Below are 13,888 nucleotides of genomic sequence, written 5' to 3'. Positions count from 1 at the left end.
ATCCATAGCTATTATTGCTAAGCATTCAATCGATACGCCTGTGCACAATATTCCATGACCAGCCGCAGCCCCTGGACTTCTTATACATCATTGTCGTCGTATTGCTTCGTATCCTTCAGTCGGATCCGATTGGGTCGCCTACGTGTCGGCAGTTTGGGCGACATCAAGGTGTTTACCGGATGATCGGATGATGAAGGCCCAGGGATGAAGACCATAAACAAGCTGCAATCACCATCCTTAAGCTCAACACGTGGGACAAAAGGCAATCTTATCGCGACGCCAAGCGGAGACTTGTAGTGGCATTCAGCCAATAAGCGGCTCTCGTTGCTGTAAGCGAAGGACAAGCGTGCCGCCTTACTAGCGCGAGACAACCAGGGTTTATAGAACTCGGAAATACTTATGCAGTTGATGAAGAATAAGAAACTAGCGGACTTCGCACCGATGTACTCCGTATATGTAGCACATAGAACGAATAGAACGTGTACGGCGGTTGATTGCGGCCACCGACAAAACCACCATGTCTTAAGGCAGAAAATCCGACAGGATCCTGACATTGGCCAAGTTCGACTACGAGAGATAAATGGAGAAAGATAATTAATAGTTAAGGACGAGAAAGGTAGGAGAAAAGAGGAGAGAAAAGAGGAGAGAAAAGAGGACTAGCAGCAAGAAAGGGCTAGGGGCGAGATTATTCGTTGATTGCAACGGTCGTTCCAAATCAGCCTAAACTGTCTACGTAGGGTATGTATAGGCCTTAGGTACGAGGCACGGTGTCAGCGCGGTCAAATATATACCCAATAAAGGGGTTCAACTTTCTGGCCGGTGGCCGCAATCGGCTGCTATAGAAATAACCCAAGAAAGTTCTGGATTGAAATCGCACTAAACATTGTGCAACCAGTCTAAGAATGGCCATACCGTGCCTTACCCTGATTATAGCCCTTGCTAGCAGGCTATGTCGGCAGAAAAGCCAGCTGTTTCATTGCCTTAAAAATGCTGTGCGCCTGCCCAATATATTATCTTTTGATCATGGAATGAACTTCTATTTCCTGTGCTGTGCTTTCATATCGCTAGAAACATTGCAAACTTTCCTGGGGACCTAAAGGCGGGCGACTCGCCGCCATATTACACTACCTGAACAGCCTGACTTCAACCCCATCCTTGAATGAGCCAACAATGGAATGCATCACTCCATGATTATTGAATAGTACAAGATCGCCTTCCTCCCAGTCATGAGTATAAACATACTCAGGATTGATCGCACGCCTTTGCGGTCGATACAGTCGCTCTCGAATTTCGGACATATTGTCGAGAATGCTTCCGTCTTCAAGATGAATCTTTCGGACACAAGTCGGATAGACCATCATTCCAAGTCTTCCAGTAACCGGGTTCATCCACGTCATGGGATATATTTTGATTTTGTCGTCCTCAAAAGGAGGAAGCTCATCCTCCGATAGCTCCAGGCCCTCAGAAACAATGCCGAGACCATTGGAGCGGGATTTGGCCTTGCTCATCCAGATGTATGGATGAGGCGCGTACTCGACTTTGCTGGTAAGAACAAAATGTTTCTCCTCTTCTGACAGGAGCTCGTAGAGACGATACCCACTGAAGAAAGCAGTTGTTCCAAGGGGGACGTCAAGTGTGGTGTTGGTCTCATCGTCATAACGACAAATTTGTCGCCATCCCTTGGGTACTTGTACAGCCAGTAGAGAAGTCACAAGTGGAGGATCGAGGTCATACATTGCAGAGTCAATGTGCCACCGGTAGAAGTGAGTGAAATCATGATCCTCCTCAGCTGGAATGGGGATTTTGTGAAACGATTTATGATGAGGGTGTCTCAATTGAAGGTCGGTGAGCCCCTCGTATTACTTGACAAAACCATGACCAATGACTTGAACTTGTGGTTGATGAGGAATTGTGGTCAAGTCGCGATGTAGAACGCTTCGCTTATCGATGGATTTCCCATGGCTGTATACTCCAGCGGAAGGGTCGAATCGTCGAGTGAGTTCATAAACCAAGCTGGACATCTAGTACTCATCATCTGGAGTCCAGGACCAGGTCAGATCAGAGACAAGAATGTTCCTTATTTGCTTGTCTCGGATGGTACAGAGCCTGGATGGACCGCTTCTCAGAGCACCTAGGTCAGTTAATAGGCCGATCGATCGGATATGTGAAGGTTCATATGCAAGCCAATTGAGATACGTCATATTCCAGTCCAAACCTAATCGCCAGAGCAGGTGGAGTGGCGTAGGACACGTGCATTCCTGGCCTGCATTCCTTGCGATCTTAGCGTTACAGTCAGCGACTCCTACGCTGCGTCGACCAGACCAGGAAATTGGTGGCGTTGGCCAGATCACTGTGACGATTTCTGATCCGTCAATGCCTGAGTCATTTATTAACAGCCAGTACTTTTGAATTACTTTGAATGGAGTCCAGTAGCTCGACATACATGTGTAAGAGTTCTGTGTTGGTAGAAGATGCAGATATCGCCGAAAACGGGCATAAGTTTGGTTTCCCGTCTACCCCGCGTCGGAAGCACCCGAGGTATCGATACTTTGGGTCCGACACAGTAGACTGACAGAGAATGTGCGCCAGGAAAAGATTATCAGGATATCCTAGAGTGAAGCAAACAGAAATATTCTAATGACAGAACGTCCGGTCGGAGTTACGTCCGAAGTACATTGTCTTGTACAACGTTAGCCTTGATATTCTGCAGCGATTTCTCGTGTCCTTCGACCCAAGAACAAAAATCAGAAGGGCCCATTCAAATTTTAGTTCGAAAATAATCGGTTTCGAAAATCTAGGTCCAGGCTTTCTTTAGTTCTTGTGTGCAAGGGTGCATCTTCCGCACGTGGCGGATCTCAGGCCGTGGCATGTTGCTTGGCCGCAAGCAGCAGTCCGCCGCTCAGCAGGAGAGCGGCCATATCGCGAGGTCATCATGGCGTACAAAATCGCAGTTGAGACCAATTTAGTCAAATTTACCCCTCCTTTTTTTTTAGCGGGTGACACAATTTGCTGTTAATATTGAGTAGTCATAGTTTTAGAGATTGTGAATACCGAACTTAGGAACTATACTTCTTAACTGAGATAACATTCAAGTAGCCACTGCAGGTGCCGAGACGGTCGTATACCATCGCTCTTTCTCGTCTTGATTTTCCTCAAAGACGGTAGCCAAGTAGATAATTCCGCTGACCCAAAATTTGCTTGTTTTCCAAAGTCTCCCCTCTGTTCTGCTCCTGCGTCGCCAGCTCACATTTCGGTGTGGACGGTCTGCGCCCTATTGTGACCCCAAGCTCCGCTTCATCCAGCCCATTGTCCGACAGAGGCCTCCACCAGCCGTCAAAAAAAAATCCGGAGGAAGCATATTGAATACAACTTTTGACCGAGAAAGCCATTGTCCGAGTTATCAACCCCACAAACCCCAGGGGGACCTCGACCCACCGTCCTCTGTTTTCGGCCAGGTCGCCTTCCCTTTCCGGAAGTTGTGATCGGTTGTCCAAACAGACTAGAAGGGAGATCAACAATTTGATCACAATATGTGAGTGGCTCCTCCTCCTCAGAAACCACGGGGATTTCCGTTCTCAAGCACACAAGTTGCACTTTCCCTGCATCCGGCTGACTCGAGGCCAAAGCATCGACGCGTGTTTACTTATAGCCGTCGATCTCCATGCCATTTGACAGAATTATCTTTCGCACTCATTCCAGAGCCCAGCCCCCTAAATTTTGGGATTTGACTTCAGCTAGGAAGTCCAGAATGTCATCTATTTTCTCGAAGAAGAGCCTGCTTAGGCTATCGCTGGTGGCTGCGCTAGCTTCTCCAGCAGTGTGAGTGGCGATAGCTTGATACTTTCATTTTTTATAACCATCTGGACAAGTAGACACTGACCTCACATTGATTCTCGCAGTGGTTTTGCCTTTGACTACGGAACCGAAAAGGTTCGTGGTGTCAATCTCGGTGGCTGGCTGGTATTGGAACCATGGATTACACCCTCAGTCTTCGACAACGTTGGCGCTGCCGCGGTTGATGAATGGTCACTCTGTGCAACTCTTGGGCCGGACCAGTGCCGCACCGTTCTCTCGGATCATTGGAACACCTTCATCACTCAAGATGACTTCAGCCAGATTGCGGCCGCTGGCATGAACCATGTTCGAATTCCTATCGGCTACTGGGCTGTGCAGCATCTCGAGGGCGACCCCTTCGTTGACGGCCAGCTCCAGTACCTTGATGCCGCGGTTGGCTGGGCTCGCGCTGCTGGTCTGAAGGTGATGATTGACCTGCACGGCGGTGAGTCAACAGAAATACCCATTGCACCCGGTAAACAGTCATTGACCTATATCACATAGCTCCTGGATCTCAGAATGGTTTCGACAACAGTGGAAAGCGCGGTGCCATTGCCTGGCAGCAGGGTGACACCGTTCAGAACACCAAGACCACCATTGAGTCTCTTGCTGCACGATACGGTAGCGATGCAGATGTCGTCACTGCCATCGAAGCTCTGAACGAGCCCAGCATCCCTGGCGGTGTAAACCAGGATGGACTCAAGCAGTACTACTATGATTCCTGGGGTGTCGCCCGCGAGGCGAGCCAGGAGACCACAGTAGTCCTTCACGATGGCTTCGTTCCTATCGAGTCCTGGAACGGGTTCATGAGCGAGTCCACCGGTGTTTACTACGTTATGATGGACACTCACCACTACGAAGTCTTCGACAACGGTCTGCTTGCCATGAACACTGCTTCCCACGTCAGCAATACCTGCAGCTTCGTCAACGATCACGTCCTCCACACTGACAAGTGGACAATTGTCGGAGAGTGGACTGGAGCCATGACCGATTGTGCCAAGTACCTCAACGGAAAGGGAATTGGTGCCCGTTACGATGGCACTTACCAGGGCAGCACTAGACTCGGTAGCTGTGATGGCAAGGCTGTCGGCAACATCGATACTCTTACCCCCGATGAACGTACCAACATTCGTCAATTCATCGAGGGCCAACTGGATGCTTATGAGAAGGGCAACGGCTGGCTCTACTGGACCTGGAAGACCGAGGGCGCCCCGGAGTGGGACATGCAGATGCAACTTGCCGGTGGTGTCTTCCCTAACCCGGTCACTAGCCGCCAATTCCCTGGCCAGTGCTAGAGTTGAAGATGGTTTCTATTGCTTTCTATACTTTTGATCGGCTTCGTTATATTCTATTATGGATGGTTGGTGTTCGGAGTTTGTTTATTTTTTTCACTGGATCATCGCTGCGGAGCTGGGTCCTGAATCATTCAGGCTGGCCATCGTCTCCTAGCTGCTGCAGATCATATTTTTTTTTTTTGTTTTGACTTAGTCAACACGTTGTTCTTAGTTAGCTTGCAGGAATTCAATGCTTACTTTTGTTAATCTATCTTCGTACAATCGGAGAAAGTACATGACGGTTTCACTCGCGAAGACAAGACTGTTTAAGCCATATCCAACTGCTCACACACAGAACCTCATGACAAAAGATCTAGGATGGAAAAACTTCTCACGCCCGTGAATCGAACCTATGACTTCTGTGTCGCCATACAAACATTTCGCGACAATCGATGATCCAGTACATCACCACAATGCTCACACCCAATAAAAACCACACTTACACCCCCCTCAGGAGCATTAAAGGGCTTTAAGAAGAAAATATTATAATCACCTGAATCTCAGGATTATTTCGATATAATAATATATGGCAAATATGGAAAATTCTGGCCACGGTGGTGGCATCTCTGTCCCGGCAGCATAAAAAGAGAGTAACCCTCCACCTTACCTGACCTCGGGGCAGCTTTACCGAAGCGTCATGGATGTCGAACCCCGAGGGCATCCAGTAGTGATACCACTAGGCTATTAGGGGGTGGAGGGTTACTGGGAGGGACTTTAACTGGGTTATAACCCCGTCCGAGTTCTCATTTAATATGCTAGGGTTTTGGTATTCGGTGGAAAAACATTCATACTCTGTAGACGTTCGATCGAGGGAAAGACGATACCAGTGATGATTATTTCATGAATCATGATACAAATTGGCTCGTATAACAAAACTGCGGATTTTGGTGGTGCATATCCAGTCGCAGCTAGGCTAGCACCAGCAGGTGGAAGCTCCTCCAGAATCTCAATATCTCAGACTCCTACTGCCGTGCACTGGAATAAGCGTGTTGCATAAGTCGACTTTTCTGAGGCATTTTGTTGCCATGACTTGCTACATCTTTCGGTATCTAATTCTGTGTGCGGTGTGAATAGTTCTAGGGTCTCAGGGAGGGAACCTGAGACGGTCAAGGGGATGGAGCACCGTGCTAGGATTGTCCTCGATCGCCTAGCTGATGGAAAATCCTAAAAACTCTAAAAGTTGACACAGGATATAACCTGTCTGCTATCTGTTAGGTACATCCTTCAAGTAGGTTGTCTATCCCTACCCAGCGAATACAATTATCACCGGTTCACTATTAACGTCTAGTCTTCGCAGCGTGCAGCGTAATCCGTAATTCATGTAGATTGGGGTATGTAACTAGAAAACATCCAAGGCATGCCGTCTAACTAGAGACCTGTGTCTAATGCGATGCATAAACGTGTTGTAATGGAGTAGAGCTGATCTCGAGCATTCAATGAACACTGCTCATCAATCGTTCGCGCATTAGATCAGACCCAGAGCACCGAACGCCGACACCACTTCACTGTCGACATTCACCAGCCACTTTTCTTGGAACCGCTGTGCACCACCACAAGCCACGATCAGCTCATGTAGACGGTGCCGAACGAAATCGCGGATCGGGAAGCGGTGGATCGCATCTGCGTTATCCCACTCGCGACGGCGGCGAGTCTCGGGGTCCTCGTTCTCATCTACTTCGGGCTGGGCAGTTGAGGAGCCGGCGGGGGCGTTCCAGCAGACCAGGAAATCAGCATTCTGGTCGGAGCCACCTTCCGCGAGCTCAATAATGATATCCGTCCAGATGGTGAGGTAAGACTGCAAGTGACTGAGAATGTAAGCGGGAGGGGGTGCGGGGTGAGATGGGTCGGATGGGGGGGCCTGAATGGCGAGGAGTTGTGTAAGGGCGAGTGCATGCAGTTTCTTCTGGTTTACGCTGCCGATATTATCGTAGTGAGAGAACCATTCGGTGATTAACCAGGTGAGGGTCTGCTCCTGGGTGGAGTTTGTCGCAGCAGCGACGGCCGAGGCAAAGATAGTGGGGTTTGCAAGCGCAAGTCGTGCAAGAACGGAGTAATAGTCCGTTTCAACGACACCGACAACGTATGAAGTCTTCCGGTTAGGGCCCGTAGTTTGACTCGCTTCGTGGGCGGTATAAAGGCCCTCGAGCAGAGAGTGGAGGAATGAGCTGTCAAGCAGGGACTGGGAGATGGCACTGTAACTAGCCTCGCTTCCACCATCGACAGCTTCGGCACCGCGAATCATCATATCGACTAGTCGAGGTACAACGCCGGTACGCTGTTTTGTCGTGAACTGAAGAAGGGTCTGTAAGGTGGTAAGAAGTGGAAGTCGGAACTCGTCGCTAAGTACTGCCTGGGGTGCAAGCAGAATGTACGACTCGATGATTTGGAGACCTTGAGGTGCAGCATCGGTTCCTTGTTCGAGAATGGGAAGGACGGCAGGGAGGAGGGAGAGAATTTCAGGGGAGGCAGGGCTGGGGGTTTGCATGATGATAGCGGTCCAAAGTTCCAAAGCCTCGTCCAAAAGGTAGACGATCGTATCCTAGGAACGTTAGTGACAGGCCGGCTAGAACATCAGCAGTCAATTTCTGGGAAGGACTCACGGATTCGGGATGGACGGAGCTCTGGATCAGGGGAAGGATGAGCGCATGGTACCGTGCAGATTCTTGTTTCAACGAATGAATCAACGACGACAGCAGGGTGAGAATTGCCTGCTTCATGAGATGCTCGTCTCCAGACTCCTCCCACAATGGTGGGAGTAGCGAGAGAATCTGGTCCGAGAAGGCGCCGATCTGGTCTGCGTTAGATATGGCATAGGTCATGCGTAGATGAATGATACTTACATGGTTCTCCATCTTGACCACGGCTACTCGCACCGTCTCCAGCAATCCCATCTTTGTTTCCGCTGCGTCGACCTCCTGTACAAGAGCCATGAGGCTTCCAAGGATTGACTGTGCATAGGGCATGAACCCCTCAGCCGTGAATTCCCAAGGGTCAAGCACGTTGCGAAGTTGGCGACCTGCAGTAATACGAACGACCAGGTCGTTCAGTGGGTCGTCTTTGTTTAGCAAGTGCTGGAATACTTGGTACACGGCATCTCGGTTCAGTTCACCAGGCTTGACTGGCACCCATTGGCCAAGAACGACGGCAATTCGTCGCCGCAACAACCTGTACTCGGGGTCGTGAATCTGGACTTCCGGAACCATGGTCTTCTCGAGGAAGCTGTTGAAGTCCAAGTGATGCTCGAGACTAGCTGCTGCAAGACCAATGGCCGAGTACAACGAGTCCTTCAGAACTACATTGCGGTTCTCCGTAGCTACATGTTATATCAGCACCAATCAATCGACATCTTGTGTGCAATCCAAACTCACTTGCAAAGGAATAGAACACGTGCAACAGCCGGGGAATAAGCAAATCCTTGAAGTGAATGACAAGATCCAGGAAGAGCTTCTCAGAGCATGAGCGGATGGAGAACTCCCAGGCCTCGGTGCTTTGTTCCTCTTTCTTTTCCCACGACTCGGGATCTTCCTCCCACTCCTGGAAATCAATATTCCGGAATCTGAAGAATTGTGTGACCAGTAGCTCCATAACATTGACCACAAAGTCCTCGGTAAATAGCTGCGTCTTGATCCGCTCGACAGCCTTCTTGCGCTCTTCCTTGTCCTGGGGAGTCTGATATTTAAATGTTTGGACCGGATTGAATGCCATTCTGGCGCAGGCTCTGATAAGGAGCAAGGCTCGGAGGCCTGCTTTTTCGAAAAGAGACTTTCCTTCCGTCTCGAGATCAGCGCCGAGACTAACATAGTTCTCGCTCAGCTTGACGACCAATGACCAGTATGAGTTGACCAAGGTAATGCTGTTGTCCAACAACGCGAAGGATGCGGGGTGGGTTTTCGCCATCTCAACGTGCAGCTTCGATAGTTGCAGAATGTGCTTCTCAATTGCCGCGTGGACCGACTGCGGTAATTGAATAGAACCATCCAGGAATGAGAGAAACCGACTGAAATGCGTACTGGTTAACTCCCAAATCTTCTGCACGTCTTGATCACGGCCTGGGTGTTCGAATCCAGAAATGATCAGGCGGCGGAGGACCTTCAGAGACACCAGGCTCTGTTCGATAACCTCCAGTAACGCTGCTTCGTCCGAGCCCCCGTGCTCCAGAATACCAGTCCATTGGCCAACTTTGTCCACATATATGCTGCCTAGCACCTGGAATATCTCGGGAGAGACTGATTGCAATTGAACACGGGTTCTCTGGATTCGGGCAGTTGACAGCTCTTTGATGATTTGTAGGAGGATGAGGAGGGTTCGAGGGAGCTGCAGCGGGTTGGCGCCAGGTTGAATGGAGGATCGAAGGAAGGTGATAACGGATGTAATCGCATCGGGCCTTGAAGGGGTCAGCATCAACAGAGATAGTATGAGCCAGGTTCACCTTACCAATCATGAGGAAACTCATAGCGCAGGATCTTGGCCACCATCAAGGCATTCTGGAGGGCAAGCGGACGAGCAGGCTCTTCTACACCAGCCTCCAGGGCTCTGGTCTTGATCTGCGCTTTCTCATCCTTGGAAATTGCACTTTATCCAACATTAGTATATATCCTGGAACGAATTGCGGGACGGCTGCAGCGCATGACCTACTTGGTGGCGGTCTTGCGCCAGTATCGATCAATGCCGTGCTTCAATCGTATAATGGCCAGGTAGCGTACTTCGGTCGGGAGGGAACGGTCAAGAAAGACATCCTAAAAGTTACACGCGTCAGTTCGAAAGCAACTTGTGTTAGCATCGAAGATGGTCCAGCATACCTGAAGCATGGCATGGTACAGAGCATGTCGCTCCCAGTTCTCCAGCTGCTTGGTTCCTGTTTGAACCTGCTGCTGCGTAGAGCTTGCAGCCAGCACTAAGGCATCCACCACATTGCGATGTGTCAATGGGTGTGCCTCACCGGGCAACTCGATCGTCGGGCCCATGGCAAAAGGTTAGACTGCTTAGTCGCCGGAGAGGTGACGGAAGCTCTGTCCGAGCTGGACCTGAAAGAAGAAGCAATGAGCAGTGATATCACGTGTCACAGGGTATCCATAGAGTTGATCACGGGTCGAATGGTGACTTTCAACTCGGTCGTCAACAAAGGCATCCCACCTGGTCTTCGAGGTCCACCGCCCTCTTGCCAGGGTCCCCTCATCCATCGCGGAATATAGTTCAACCGGCCCCAGTTCAGCCCTAGGGCTGGACCCTCGATCCTTCCTAATTGGGAGAATCAGTTAGGGCACGATAAGGCTATGAAGTCACTGGGATGATCATAATCATCGAATGTGGTCTTGTTCAGGGCCCAGGTCAATATATCATAGCTACCAACCTTGTTTTAAAACAATTCTGAAGTAGAGGAATGAGGTCTTGCGCACACTCCTACCTGCTTTATCCGGTGTCCGTAACAATAGGTGACATACCCATGATGTATAATGGTGGCAATGCTAAGACGTAGCTTGGCTCTCAATGGGTATTTATTCATCTGTCAAGACATTCACCTATGGCTTGATCAATTATCTTCTTCATCATCGTACTCGAAGCACTACGACTCTTTTCATAACATAAGTCCCGTTGCATTTTCTACATATCATCCTGCAGAATGGTTCATTTCGAAGACCTTCGCCAGACGGCCTACAATGCCGAGAACGACCTAAACTCGTACCAGGCTAAGCAAGGCCTTGGTCGGAAGAGCGACTCGAGTATGCACTAGTCGTCTTTTTGAGCACTTTGACCTCGATACTGACCAATTGACAGCCCTCGAGTCCGGCGTTGATGAGATGGTCGACCAGCGATTCCCTCAATCAAGAGGCGTCAAGTATGGCCCTGGATCAGTAGCTTCTCGTAGTGACCACCGCAAGATTCCCGAGGACGAGGGTGGCACCCGGGACGATCGTGGCAGGTAAACAACTGATCATCAATCAAGTCAGCCTCCTAGTTGGGTCGATGCTAACCTTTGGGCTCTTGAAATACAGACTAGCTACGGGAGAGCAGTACCTGGGAGAGGGTGGCCCGGAGGACAAGATTAAGATAAAATCCCAGTACCGGCCTGGTGACCAGGACAGTATCAATGTGCAGACTATGAAGCGCCGGGGAATTGCGGATTAGGATGAGAACATTGTACTTTTTTACATTAGATGGTCTATGTGGTTTTCGACGACGAAATACATGATCCGAATTGATAAAACTTGTGAGAATACTAGCTTGTACGTTATTTGATCGTTCCGAGACATTGGAACCCAAGTATGCATGGTCATCTGCATACCTAGCTGCAATGCACCCCTTTAACTCCGGGCTACGGCCGGAGGATACTCCAACATAGACTCGGCCGCAGATCAGGCCACCAGTCACATACATTCAAGCTCACGCCTCGTATTCCTCCAACTGTTTCTTCGAATTGAATCTCCACGTAAACCCATTGAGCTTGGCACCAGCTCCTTGGCTCAATCCTACCACCCACATTCGGTCTGCGAATACTTGGGCCTCTTCAATCCCACATCAACATCTCACCGCCCCGAGGTCTATCGAGCTCACATCCCTGCCCAGCTGTATACCTCCAACTAAAAGTAAAGATGGCTGGTTGCCTGAACCAAACAGTGCCTCGATGTTTTCGGTAGGATGATCTCAGTTCTCAAGGAGTCTTGTCACAGCATTGGCCCGGACATGGTCAGTCCAGGTCTCGTGGCTCGGCCTGGAGGGATAGACTGAAGGATTGCAGGCGGGGTTGAGGCGCTGCTTGGGCATATGCGGGGTTTCTCCATGGTCAGAAGGACGGTGCTCATTGAGCCCCTTGGTGCCTATATCTAGCCAGTCTTGCACCGAATTTCATGGCCGTTTGGCCTGACTTCGTATTGAATCGACGCGTTCATACTGTAACAAATCTTTTGGGTTCATCATACATCTGAGCATCATGGCCGCCGAGGCATCCCAACCTATCGAGACTCGTTTGTTTATTAACAACGAAGTATGAGACCCTCTTTTCCCCCAATAGGTCAATAATGCTAATGATCCAGTCATAGTTCCGCGACTCCTCAGACAAAACAACCTTTGAGGTCATTTATCCGTACACCAAAGAGGTCGTTGCAAATGGTACAGGATCCAAACACCACAATAAAGATCTCCTTCTTCCTAACAGGTACCTCTAGTCCAGCAAGCCTCTGTCGACGACGTAAACGATGCCGTCACCGCCGCCAACGCAGCATTCCCAGCATGGCGCGATCTCGGCATCGACGGACGTGCCCGTACCTACGCAAGCTATCCGAGCTCTTCCTCGAGGCCAACAATGATCTAGCTCGACTCGAGACACTGTCTACTGGCCGGCCCATCTCACAATTCATGGACGCGCACATGTCGTCCGAGCTATTCCGGTATTTCGCCGACGCGGCATGGAATTCGCAAGGCACGGCGAGCACTTACAACCCCGGATTGCTGAGTATGACGGTCAAGGAGCCTTACGGCGTCGCGGGTCTGATCATCCGTGGAACTTTCCACTGGCGAATTTTAGCTTCAAGGTTGCACCTGCACTGGCGGCGGGGAATACGGTGGTGTTGAAGTCCAGCGAGAAAGCCCCGTTGACAGTAAGTATACACGCCATTCCAAATATACCACGGCTTTCAAGTTCTCAAGACACTAACTAGACCTGATGATAATCAGTGTATTTACGCCGCCAAACTCATCCAAAAAGCCGGTTTCCCCCCAGGCGTCATCAACATCATCGCCGGCTACGGCAACCCAACTGGCGCCGCCTTGGCCGAACACATGGCCGTCCGCTGTATCAGCTTCACCGGCTCCTCCCTAACAGGCCAAAAGATCCAAGCCGCAGCCGCAAAGTCCAACATGAAACACTGCCACATGGAGCTCGGCGGTAAATCACCCGCCGTGGTATTCGAAGACGCGGACCTCGAGGCCGCGGCGATACAAACACAATTCAGCATCCAGTTCAACAGCGGGCAGGTCTGCGTCGCAAATAGCCGGTTATATGTACAAGAAAGCGTGTATGACAAGTTCGTCGCGCTGTTCCGCGAGAAATTCGCCGCCGTCACGCTGGGTGACCCGCTGGATCCGACTACTACGCACGGTCCGCAGATCGATGCTGCGCAGTATAAGCGCGTGCAGGAGTACCTGGCTAATGGACAGAAGGACGGGTCACTGACGCAAGGTGGAGACGCGAATAATGGATTCTTTGTCAAGCCGACTATCTTCGAGAAGGTGCCGGAGGACTCGCGACTGATGCGGGAGGAGGTGTTTGGCCCCGTGGTGACGATTAATACGTTCAAGACGGAGGAGGAAGCGGTGCAAAAGGCGAATGATTCTGAGTTTGGACTGTATGCGTCGGTTTTCACCAAGGATTTGGATCGTGCAGTGCGTATGTCCAAGGCGCTGCAGGCTGGTACTGTGGGTGTGAATTGTACGAGCCCGACTAATGCAAAGGATGGGGCTTTTGGTGGGTATAAGATGAGTGGGAATGGGAGGGAAGGTATGTTGTACAGCATTGACAATTTCTTGCAGCTGAAGACTATTTTGATCAAGTCGGGGCAAGGTTCTGCAAGTCCTCTTCTAAAATCATGAAGGAATCCAGTGTGTCCTTATTTGTTGGAAGTGAGAGAAGAGAGTTTGAAGGCTTGTGGAGAATTTAAGGTTCCTTCAGTATGCATATATTCTTGTGTTGTATTGCGAATCGTAGCTAAGACATCAAGGCAAAT

At 50.1% G+C, this 13,888-nt stretch overlaps 5 protein-coding genes across 5 annotated transcripts; 3 read left to right on the top strand and 2 right to left on the bottom strand.

Annotated features, from left to right (window-relative positions):
• Window positions 1-1,124: 1,124 nt before the first annotated feature.
• N7458_008083 (uncharacterized protein) lies at window positions 1,125-1,736 on the bottom strand (the record flags this gene model as incomplete). Its single annotated transcript, XM_056911465.1, has 1 exon — window positions 1,125-1,736. The coding sequence occupies one exon, from the start codon at window positions 1,734-1,736 to the stop codon at window positions 1,125-1,127; it is 612 nt and encodes a 203-aa protein (XP_056764291.1).
• Window positions 1,737-3,748: 2,012 nt separating this feature from the next.
• On the top strand, window positions 3,749-5,129 carry exg1 (glucan 1,3-beta-glucosidase; the record flags this gene model as incomplete). Its single annotated transcript, XM_056911464.1, has 3 exons — window positions 3,749-3,819; window positions 3,900-4,279; window positions 4,339-5,129. 3 exons carry the CDS (start codon window positions 3,749-3,751, stop codon window positions 5,127-5,129), a joined length of 1,242 nt encoding a protein of 413 aa, XP_056764290.1.
• A 1,504-nt stretch (window positions 5,130-6,633) lies between these two features.
• On the bottom strand, window positions 6,634-10,132 carry N7458_008081 (putative importin 11; the record flags this gene model as incomplete). Its single annotated transcript, XM_056911463.1, has 7 exons — window positions 6,634-7,707; window positions 7,769-7,957; window positions 8,009-8,481; window positions 8,537-9,552; window positions 9,603-9,740; window positions 9,804-9,904; window positions 9,968-10,132. The coding sequence occupies 7 exons, from the start codon at window positions 10,130-10,132 to the stop codon at window positions 6,634-6,636; spliced, it is 3,156 nt and encodes a 1,051-aa protein (XP_056764289.1).
• Window positions 10,133-10,788: 656 nt separating this feature from the next.
• Window positions 10,789-11,294, top strand: N7458_008080 (uncharacterized protein; the record flags this gene model as incomplete). The annotated part of the gene is made up of 3 exons (XM_056911462.1): window positions 10,789-10,888; window positions 10,944-11,088; window positions 11,162-11,294. 3 exons carry the CDS (start codon window positions 10,789-10,791, stop codon window positions 11,292-11,294), a joined length of 378 nt encoding a protein of 125 aa, XP_056764288.1.
• An 802-nt stretch (window positions 11,295-12,096) lies between these two features.
• N7458_008079 (uncharacterized protein) lies at window positions 12,097-13,754 on the top strand (the record flags this gene model as incomplete). The annotated part of the gene is given in 5 exon segments (XM_056911461.1): window positions 12,097-12,150; window positions 12,206-12,275; window positions 12,337-12,618; window positions 12,633-12,763; window positions 12,840-13,754. The coding sequence occupies 5 exon segments, from the start codon at window positions 12,097-12,099 to the stop codon at window positions 13,752-13,754; spliced, it is 1,452 nt and encodes a 483-aa protein (XP_056764287.1).
• Between the last annotated feature and the right edge of the window lie 134 nt (window positions 13,755-13,888).

This window comes from Penicillium daleae (genome assembly GCF_028827525.1).
Source record: "Penicillium daleae strain IBT 16125 chromosome Unknown utg000007l_segment0_segment0, whole genome shotgun sequence".
Classification (NCBI taxonomy): Eukaryota; Fungi; Ascomycota; class Eurotiomycetes; order Eurotiales; family Aspergillaceae; genus Penicillium; species Penicillium daleae.
The sequence above is the reverse complement of the archived record's forward strand: the minus strand, read 5'-3'. Positions and strand labels throughout refer to the sequence as shown.